Below are 10,868 nucleotides of genomic sequence, written 5' to 3' on the forward strand. Positions count from 1 at the left end.
CAGATTTGCTGCCGGCAACTGTGAAAGTGACGTCCATATGCAGTCTATGGCAAATACAGTCAACAATGAAGCTTCAAAATTAAGACTATTATCAAGATTTAACCGCCATCATGTAATGACTTATGTCAAACTTTTTTTCACATTGTGGAATATAAGTGTATACTTAAAAAATGCAGGTTGATCAAAACAAGCCATGTCATTGAAGATGTACACAAGCTATTATTTTATTTTAAAAAAACACATCCACAAGCAACACATCAGAGATGGAGACAGAAAGAGAGAAAGTGCAAATGGATTGTACTTTAAATTCTGTGCAGGGACAGTTACGCGATTCAAAATGCTTCAGTCTTTTACAATAAATTAATTTAAAAACCCTCCTCACATATGGGGGAATACCATAATAGAAACATTGCAATAAAAACAATGTTAAGAGCAACCTACAGGAAAACAATTCTCACTTTTAAAAATGAATACTCTGATAAAATTGTATTGAAGAAAAACATTTAAATGTTAAACCTTTGGTTATTTATTGTACTGCGCCTTTTATGAAAGAAAATAAGTAGTGGGAAGAATCCTTTTTTTAATGCATTTTAGTAGAATTATAGATTGAAATCACTTGTCATTATTCAAGTAAAGTCACTTACATGATTCTGAATAGGAATCATTTATTTTGGGATATTTCAACCACATAGGAGGGATATGTCATAAAGATATATACCACAGGCATATTGACATATTTTTAACCTTTTCCCAGCTGCTACTGAGTTTTTTTCAACAGAACGCTGTTAATCCGCCACCAGCCTATTCATTGATGTTGAACACACTCTTAAATTCTTTGTCAAATAACTCCTTCAGTCTGTTGCCCATGGCCAGGAATTCATCATTGTCCTGCAAAAGAACATAACAGACCACTATAAAAAAAAACTTTTGATGTTTAAATGTTGATTAGTACCACGTGTAAAAAAAAAAAAAAAAAAAGGTTTTTTACCGACACTGTTTCTTACCTGGTTGTATAAAGCACAGTTAGAGAAAATAAGATCAACGTCGGTCACAAACTCCCCAACAGTCTTGTAGAGTTGCTTCTGGAGTTTGTCTGCTATGTGACCCAGCCACATCGGAGTATCGATCGCGGAGGAGTAGTCGTTAAACTGAGGGGGGCCAAGCAGAAAATGAACAAGATACTCAACGCCGTGCAACACCTTTGTCATTTGTTTACATCAGTTCCAGATTAACATAAGTAAAGACCTGAAGTTAGCGTGTGACCTCTTTCATAATGGCCAGAATGTTTCGTTTCACTTCATCATAAATGTCATTTATATCTATTTCAGACAGAGCGGGTGTACAAAGTGTTTGCTCATTTGTAAATAATAACAACAATCCACATTTAAAAGCCGTAGCTCTATCAATTGTGCAAGTCACCACATTTTCCACAAAAACTGCCCCTTGCAAATGTTTCAGAATAAAAGCCTTGTGTTAACAAATGAAGGGATTCTGTGCACAGAAAGATGCCAGAGGGCTTTTATTTTGAAACTGGATGTTTAACATAAAAATCTACTTTTTTTTTTCATGTCTCTGACATGTCCTACCGGTATATACATCAAAACTGTAGTAATGTTGCTGGTATTATGTCAAGATACTATCAAAATATAATTTTCACTGTGTATTGTTGCTGTGAACTGCAAGTGGAACTTGACGTGACTCTAAATCTCTAGAGCAGTGGTTCTCAACCTTCTTTCAGTGATGTACCCCCTGTGAAATATTTTTTCAGCCAAGTACCCCCTAACCAGCGCAAAGCATTTCTGGTTGAAAAAAATATGTAATACAGCACTGTGCCATCAGTGTCTGATTTATTAAACTGTCAACACTGAAGATTGCATTGTGGCATTGAATTCAGTTCATGAACTTACACTTATATTCTATTGAATATTTATTAAATAACTATTTTGAAAGGATTTTTGAATGGATGCTAATTTTAAATATATTCTTTAAAAATCTCAAGTACCCCCTGGAGTGCCTTCACGTACCCCCATTTGAGAACCACTGCTCTAGAGGACACAGAGCTGAATCACGCGCCCTGGTCCACCAGCAGCCAGATAATTAAGTTCTATAAATTGAATTATTGGCTCTGTTTGTAACGAACAGCATTGGAAAAGCAGAGAAAAAGACTTACATAGAGGCATGGGTTGGTACCAAATATTTGTTCTTCATCAGCACTGCACAGACACAGAAGGAGATACTGGCATTGCTGTTGATGTAAGGAAAAGAGGGATGAGTGACGGCAGTGTGACGGACAGACATGATCAGCTTTATTGGCAGTCAGTGTTAACACATACGTGGAATCTGATCTGTTTTGTTTTTTGCGCTTAATGTAAATGCACAGAAATAGACATACTGCTAAAAAAAAAAAGGGACAACAAAAGCTGAACAAAGATAGACAAACATTTCAACTTTGTGACACATTTTACTCACCAGCATGCGTTGGGATATTTCACACGACATGGCTGCTTCTCTTTCCAGCTCCTCCCAGTAAAAACAGCCTCGATAGGTTTTGGATATGCAGAACGTACACAACCACTCGCTTTCGTCCCTGCTCACTCACACACAAATACACACACACACAATAAATAATCGTATGTAAGGTCTGACAATTATCAATCTTTATTTTTGTTTCACCTTAACGAAATGAACCCTACTGACAGGATGTAACATGCGTATTTAAGTGGGAAATTATTAATTTGGTTTGTATAAATTATCATTTAGTAATATAATAAATTTAAACTACATTGAAAGAGGCTTCCTCCTTGTTCCACCGCTGCCAGTTCCATTTTAAATGAGTAGAGATCAGAGCGACAAAATGCTACACTATGTTTACCATCTGGCTCAGAAGTTTTTACTGAAACGAAAACTGTAGGCGGAACTGCAGAGTCAGTAAATCCTTTTCTGTGCGCTCGTAACTAACATCAATACCTCTCCCATGAGAGAAAAAACAGCTACAGGTAAACATTTGTAACGTTTTGGTTGTCTCGTAGTTTGATCAAAGCTCACCCTAACATGCCGTCGTCTAAATGAGGCAGGTGACATTTCTGGTGGAAGGAGCGAGGGCAGCAATCACACACCACCAACTGTTCTTCATCTTCTCTTTTACAGATGCAACACTCGTCATCGTTTTTCTGATTCGCCTGCCGAGACAAACATGACAGCATGTTATATCCATCGGAGGGAAAAAGGCTTCTTGATAATGAAAAGTGGGTTGTGCTGTAACTCATTGTTTATTCAGAACAAAGATGACTGTAGAATGTGGAAACACTGCTCGGCTGAAACTGAATTATCAAAAAACTTACCAGTTCTTCGTCATCTGGTTTGCACAGTAGGCACTTACACAGCAGTGAGTGGATCCTCAAGATGTCTGCCTGAAATAGACAAATCAACAGCGTTTTCCTCTTTTCGGTTTGACAAAACCTCGGGCTCTCTCTTTACCTCCGTTGCTACTTTGTCATGTTTTCAGAGGTGACACACAACTTCATGAAACTGCATCGTTAATTTCATGTTTCTAAATCAGACGCTAGCATTTCTTTGCTCTAACCTGTTCTGTCAACAAGTTTAGGCTGATTAAAGTCCAGGAGGGTGTAGATTTCCTTTTGCAGTCTACTGTTATGAGATATTTTTATTCTGTCTTTCATCTTCATCTCTTTACTTCTAGGATTGACATTCTTCCTGCATGTAGACAGTTGCTCAAGGTGATGTTGGCTTACAGTGCAATACATTTGGTAAAGTGTGGTCTTGATCTTAAAAGTGTGGCTTTGTGAAAACTGTAACTGAAATGACAACAGTCACATTAAATACATTTGTATTACATTACATTTCTCATGCTGCTGTTTCACATTAAAAGTGTTGGGTGGCTTTTATTGTGAAAAAGGTTTAAATTATCATCGGCTGACTTCTTTCTTAATATAACGTGTAATTTCAGCAGCACTATAAACAAGAGACACGAGTTGCTCTTCTGTTGTATTTCTGACACAGCAGCTTCTCAAGTAGTGTTTGCTGTCGTATTAAACCCTCACCTGATGTTACCACGGTAACCATGGCTGTCAAAATATCAGCCAGTACTGAAATCTTAGTGTTAGAGAATCAGATTGCGTCACACAAACATGCACAGTTAATAATTCAGGATGTAATAAAAATCGCCCCGGCCTGTTCTTGTTTACCTCTATGAGGACGCTGATTGGCTCCCCTTCACACTTTATGTCTTTCTTCCAGGAGGCATCCTTCTGACTCAGGGCCTCATTCAGGAACTCCACTGGGGTCATCCAGCTCGTCTCAGTACGAATACACTTCCCTTTAGTCCCTGGTGGTTGAAGCAAGTTTAAGCTGGTTAGTACACATTTCACTACACATGTTTAGCTTTTCGTGCACAGTGAGATATATAAGCTACCTGACGTGAAACGTTTCTTGTGTAAGGTCCCCGCTACAGGTCCACATGTGACTCTGAACACCTTCCTGCCGCTGGCGTTGCTGGCTTCCGGCTGCTCCTCGGTCTCTTCCTCTCCCTCTTCGTCTGTTATGGACACACGTGGGAAGTTTGATTAACATCACCGTTGTTATGGTGATACTTGGATAGGATGCACGTCGGAGGTCATTTCTATTAAAAAGCAAACGTGTTACAACCCTGAACATCACTTTGTAATGACGAGCACCTGTAAAGGATGGGGAACTTTCTTTGCTGCATGACGAAGCCTGGTCTTCCTCGTCCAGGTCGCTGTCCTCCTTTTCTTCTACGTCTGATTCAGACACAAAAAGATAGGGGGCGGGTTGTGGCTTTTTCTCCTACATTATCAGTAAAGATGCTCACTCTGCCTGTTTTTTTCTCAAACTCTAAATTTCATAGATACCACATAGATTAAATCTAATTAGATTAGACAGATGGATCTTGTTATAGCTTGTGAGGATGCAGCGCTCTCTCATAAGCTACCACAAACACATTTTTTTGCACTAATACAACCAACCTGTGGTTACATGACCAGATGGGATCAGTGATTTCTTGGCCTAGCAGGAAGAAGAAGAAGAAGAAGAAGAAGAAGAAGAAGAAGAAGAAGAAGAAGAAGAAGAAGAAGAAGAAGAAGAAGAAGAAGAAGAAGGAGGATATGGCTCAGATCAGGAACACAAACAACAAGAAGATGCACTATAAAGTCAGAATTTGTATATATTTATGTATTTTCACCAGCTTTTGTTCTTACCTTTTTACACCCTCCTTTGTACCTTGCTGCTTCTATATGACCTTCCTGCAGTGAAGCAAAAAGAATACAAATAAAATAAAATAATACCATAAAAAAATTAATAAATAAAAACATAGCACATGCCGAAGAAAAAGAGTGTTTTTCAATGTGTATATTCCAAATTCACTTTTCACCAAACCTTTATAAGTTTTCCTAGGGGGGTGTTCCCACATCGAATGGTCACCTTCCAATTCTTTGAACTCATTTTCCCCGCAAACCTCTCAAACTCGTTGGGAGTGAACCACTTTTTCCCGACCACAATGCACTTCTCCCCTGAAACGTTCAGATGAATGGGGAAGTGTTAATGTATCGTCTGCCTCGTCCTAATTCACTTTTTTTTGGTTTTGTTTTACTTTTTAAAGAAGACAATGATTATAGTTTTTATTTTTCATAATCAGAAACTCTTTGGGTCTTACGTACCTTTAGCCAGTCTGTTTCTGTCCAGTGTCCCCAACTGGAGTCCACAAGTCACGGGTATCTGGAGCTTATAGATGGGCCAGCTCCAAATGTTATTCTCTTCTCCCTTCTTCAGGGGAGAGGCTGCAAAACATAAATAAATACTTCTTTGTTACAAGTCAGAAACCTCTTTCCACTGAGACATATAGAGAAGCATAATTAACCGAGGAATGGTGCACTATTTCAGCAGTGAAACTTTCAACACACGCCATGTTGAGAAAAGTAAGACATAAGTGGGGTTGACTCACAGTAGCAGATTTTTTGGGACTTTTTCCTGGGAGTCGACAGAGATGATGGTCCGGCCGGCTCCTCCTCATTCTCATCGCTCGCGCTCCTTCTTCTCAGTTTTCTTTTCTTTTTCACTGATTTCACTTTCTTCTCCTCTCCCTCCTCACTTTCTGAAAGCTCCTTCCTTTTCCCGTCGTCCGACTGTTCGGTTCCCACCCTCTCTGGTATGTCAAAAGACCCTGAAATTTTAATTGATGCCTATGGATATAGTATGTATAAAGTACACCTCAGGGCAAATTACAGTGGAAGAACGATGAGAGAACAAGTTTTAGTATTAATTGTATGTGTAGCGTTGTTGCTGGTAGCAGATTTAATAAATAATAACTAATTAATATCAAGATATGTAACTAATATGAATAACTCACTTATGATTTAAAAACCTATAGATGAGTATAAAATAATGAAGTTACCTGGACTTACTACCATTAGTTTACCTAACAGAATTTGACACAGGATTTAATTTGGATGCCACCATGCTTTGGAAAAATAGGGAAAACTTCAAAATGTGATATTAATCAATTAAATCTTAATCTCAGGGTTCTTCTCAAGGTGTACAGGGGCCTATTATTTCATATACACACACAAATCAAATGATCAAGTTCTTTATAAATAAAATATGTATTCGACTAACTGCACAACTAAACAGAAATAATGAAAAAAATGATAAAATAAACAACATGAATGGAATAATGAGGATCATGAGGAATAAGCCATGATCAACATAGATATACATTGTTATCATGACACAGACAGACCTATGTAGATATACATGTAAGTGTATCTATATGCATAATAAATGAATTAATAACATTTCAGCACCCCTCAGTGTCCTGTGTGAGAGACAAGAAAAGGGAGAGAAAGAACATTCCTTTCCCCCTCTGTTGTCCTGTGCTGTGGTTGAGATAAGGTTATATGGCAGGAAACTAAAATAATTGCAAATAAAGTTAGCTATCATGAAATTGACTATACATAACTTATATAAACGCAGATGTTTTAATACAGGTTATAAAATATATGGACTTACTACAACTAGGACTAACATATTAAGAAAAGGTTTCCTTAAGTTGTTTATGAACAATTGGATGCTTAGTTTTGTCCTCAGGAATATGGATGCTCCTAAAACTCAGAAAGGTGGTATCATAAAACATTGAGTGACCCCAAGTCTTATCTTAAAATAGTCCAGGCACTGGGTAAAAAGAGTCCAACCAATAAGTGCCTTTATTGGTGGTAAATTTATAAATTCAGATTGTCTCATGGACACTTAAGTTTATAATGTCTTGGTGGATGTACGCTAAATATGATATTAAGTAGCACAGCCTAAATACGACATAAAATTGTATGTAGTGCGTTCCAAAATTCAATGCGGCTCCTCAAACCAAATTAACTGTTGGATTAAATAATCACAAATGATGGCGAGTACCATTAAGTTTTTTATATATTGTATACTGTAGAAAACATATTTAACATTTAAATATTCAATCAATTTAATTTCCCCCTGAATAGTATTGGGCAATATTAAATTGTAGAGGTAATGTTGATTTACATTTGCGATTAACAATTGTCAACGGTATCTCAGACCGGTAACGCCGTGATCAATACAGTCATTTGATGCAGAGAAAACATATTGCTTGAGTTTACTTCAGTGTGCAGTCTGCTGGTAATGGATACTTATTCATTCATTGAGTAGGTCAGTATGCAGTTTACTGATTGAGTATGTATTACGAAGTAGGCGATTTTGAACACAGCCTTTTTTCTAATCCAGTGGTTCCCAACCTTTAACCATTGTGTCCCCAATTCGGTCAAGTTGCCTACTTTGAATGGAATGCAACATATTCCAATCTAGAGCCACTCAGAAGCCCCTTTAAATACAGAGCACTGAGGTGGAAAACGGCACCTTGACTAGGCAGTGTAAAGGGGCATTAGATACAAAACTCTGGTGAAGCCATTTTAGCGGCACATAGAGAAATTAAATAGACCACCAATTTGCCATTTAGAGCAAATATGGTCCAAAAACAATCGGTGGCCGATCGATCGGAGAACCCTTACTTATGTTTAATTAATTTGTCAGAGACAATATACAAAAAGCATTATTCACAAGCGAAAAGAACACAAAAATAGAAAGCAGAATCCCAATGATTAACACCCCTGTGACCATAAAAAAAAAACGACTGACCGTCCTTGAGGCTGTTGCGCAGAAGTCGCAGGATGGGATACTGGTTCAGGATGGTGTCCTTGAAGACGCAGCTCCAGAACTCTTTGATCCTCTTTGGTTGTTCTTTCTCCAACAAGTCCAGAATTCCATAGAGACCTTTCCTTATGTTGTCTTTACTCTTCATACGAATCACCTTCTGCAAAAACACAAATGCATGGTAAAAATTAAGGTTTAATGTCTTTCATTTTTGCACTACTGTCTGTTCAAAATAAATGAAAAGAAACATATCCATAACATTCCATTTTGTTATTTATTAATATTTGATATCTGTTGTTATTTTGTTTTGCCGCTGTATCCAACTAGAACTGAACCGCGACTACTAAACCGCAGTATGAACCCAACCGTGACTTCTGTGTATCTTTACAACCCACAGCCTGGGAAAGACAAAAAGATATGCCGCCAAAGAAGACACCAGTCTTGTGATACTGAGCAGATACTACTGAACATCACGGATGAAGACCCCTGCCTCTGTGTGAACCGCCAGTCAAAAAGTCTTCCATGCGCAACAAGAGGATGTTTTGACTGGGTAGTCCACTGAGGCAGCAGACTTGGACAGACACCATGTGAGGTACTAATCATCTGACAGGTACAGGTAAGTAGGTCACTGTGTATTTGCATTTGAGCCTTGGCCACCCAGATGTCCATTGTCCTATTGTTATTCTCCTCATTTGGTTATCAGTTAAGAGATCAGGGCTGCATTTTAGGATTCTTTTTTATCGAATGATCTAACAACGCACTCTATTACTCTAAAGATAATTTTTTTCAAATCACAATTAATATAACAATTAATTTAACCAAAATGACTATCAAAACTTGTTTTATTCATATTTTAATATTCTCTTTCATCATCTTCTCTTAAAAAACAAACAAATGTAGCAATGTATTTTTGCATCAGTGTGTGGCAAGGAAAATAATTGAAAGTTTAAGGACTTTTACAGTGATCAGACAAAAAAGAGAAATAAAAAAACGCACCTTATTGTCCTTCTGTGTTCTGCATTTAACAACAAAGTATTTAATAACTTTTCACTGTCATCTTTGTCATTTAAAAAGCCACAATATACCGAATAGTAATGATCACCACCCCCCCTTGGAGGCCTTGGCATTTGAAAACCCTTACGTATGACAGCAACTTCTAACAGGATGTGCGGATGAAGGGAGGGTCACAGGGCTTTTGCTTCATTTGCAAGTCAACAGCTAAAGTTTATACCTCTTTTTTACGAAAGCTGTCGTAAACATTGTTCAATAGTCTTGTTTGTAACGTGTGTTGCGAGTTGTGTGGGCTTGTGTGTCAACTTTTCATTCCCAGTCTCCCCTCCAGAGCCTTCCCGCTCTCTCACCGGCGCGCGTTTTCATCCGCGCAGGTATGAGGAGTTGAGTGCTCAGGGAGGACAACAACAAAAGCGTAGTAACGTTTCCGCTCTAGTCCCTCACCTTGTATTGGTCATCCGGGACCAGGTCGTGGTCCCTGAGCTGGCTGAGAAACGTGTGCGGGTTCTCTATGCATGACATTTCCGTTTTGTGACGGTGGAAGAACCGCAGGAGCTCCTCGTTACCCAGCCAGTCCATCGGTTCCATTAGTGGTCTGTCAGCGCTACTCCTCCGCGAGAAAAAATAACACCAGGCCCGGAGAGACCACTACTGCTCCAAGATGTTACCCCCAAACTGTGGCACTATATGACGGGCTCCCGCCACTGATTAGCCATGAGGTGATTCTCTTTACATAAACTGGATCTTTAGACAAAATTAAACTAAAAATGAGCACCAACAACTTCCCCCTATCTGCACCAGAAATCACAAACAAGGAACAGATTTAAAAAAAATTGTTGAAAGTCCTTCCATGCCCCGATTTAGAGTTTCCCCCGTGGATCTGCCCACATGTCTTCTCGGTTCCTCTTGTCGCTAAAAGGGGATCTTTACCCTCGGCCCACTGGCCATTACCGCCTCTCTGTGACGTTTCGAAAGTGAAAGTTATTTTCTTTTCTGTCGGCAAGTCACAGTTCTGGTCATTGTCAGCAGGGGGCATCATCCACTGTTAGAGTCAGATGACTGAATCCATCCTGGATCCTCTTTTATTATTATTATATTCCTTTATTGATCCCCATGGGGGAAATTCAAGTGTTGCAGCAGCTCAACTACACAGACACAGACAATAAATACACATACTATACAACTACACAGACAATAAATACACATACTATACAACTACACAGACACAGACAATAAATACACATACTATACAACAAAATAAAGATAGAATTAGAACATATAGATAGATAGAACATATTCACATGTTTGGGTCTTTTATTATCAAAATAAACAAATTAATATAGTGCTGAATAGAACAGGATGGAGTCACACTATCCAGTTTTTTATGCTGCAATCTCGATCACTTATATCTTGCGTATTCCCTGATCAGTAGGGCTCGGGCCCTAATACATTCTGAGGGGCCCCCCAGATGATTAGGGACAGGAGAAAAAAACCTGTTTATTTTTTTTTCTTGTTGTTTTGTTTATTTCTGTTATAATGTCATCTCTCTGCCTCGTTTACATTGTTATTTATTTTACTGTTTCTGTCTTTACCATGTAAAATGTCTTTGAGTACCCTTTAAAGCGCTATACAAATCAAATGTATTATTATTA

The 10,868-nt window shown here is 38.3% G+C and overlaps 1 protein-coding gene across 2 annotated transcripts; it reads right to left on the reverse strand.

Annotated features, from left to right (window-relative positions):
- Nucleotides 1-204: 204 nt before the first annotated feature.
- Nucleotides 205-10,139, reverse strand: sp100.1 (SP110 nuclear antigen, tandem duplicate 1). 2 transcript variants are annotated; one of them, XM_054607251.1, is made up of 16 exons: nt 9,661-10,139; nt 8,191-8,365; nt 5,978-6,178; nt 5,694-5,813; nt 5,413-5,546; nt 5,235-5,279; nt 5,004-5,043; nt 4,695-4,778; nt 4,433-4,555; nt 4,206-4,345; nt 3,342-3,410; nt 3,046-3,179; nt 2,470-2,587; nt 2,171-2,245; nt 1,005-1,148; nt 205-888 (listed from the first exon to the last, which is right to left on the reverse strand). In XM_054607251.1, exons 1-16 carry the CDS (start codon nt 9,802-9,804, stop codon nt 802-804), a joined length of 1,833 nt encoding a protein of 610 aa, XP_054463226.1. In that variant the 5' UTR covers nt 9,805-10,139; the 3' UTR covers nt 205-801. The 2 variants fall into 2 exon arrangements, with proteins under 2 accessions (XP_054463226.1, XP_054463225.1); XM_054607250.1 differs by having other exon boundaries at nt 5,978-6,196; nt 9,661-10,133.
- Nucleotides 10,140-10,868: the final 729 nt, after the last annotated feature.

This window comes from Anoplopoma fimbria, chromosome 11 (genome assembly GCF_027596085.1).
Source record: "Anoplopoma fimbria isolate UVic2021 breed Golden Eagle Sablefish chromosome 11, Afim_UVic_2022, whole genome shotgun sequence".
Classification (NCBI taxonomy): Eukaryota; Metazoa; Chordata; class Actinopteri; order Perciformes; family Anoplopomatidae; genus Anoplopoma; species Anoplopoma fimbria.

Excerpts from the sequence above, each read along its gene's own strand:
- sp100.1 (XM_054607250.1), bottom strand. The coding sequence starts at position 9,804 with ATGGAACCGATGGACTGGCTGGGTAACGAGGAGCTCCTGCGGTTCTTC. Across the intron at positions 2,588-3,045 it reads TTAGACGACGGCATGTTAGG|GGACGAAAGCGAGTGGTTGT; the intron begins GTGAGCTTTGAT and ends GTGAGTGAGCAG. Across the intron at positions 889-1,004 it reads ACTGTGCTTTATACAACCAG|GACAATGATGAATTCCTGGC; the intron begins GTAAGAAACAGT and ends GTTCTTTTGCAG.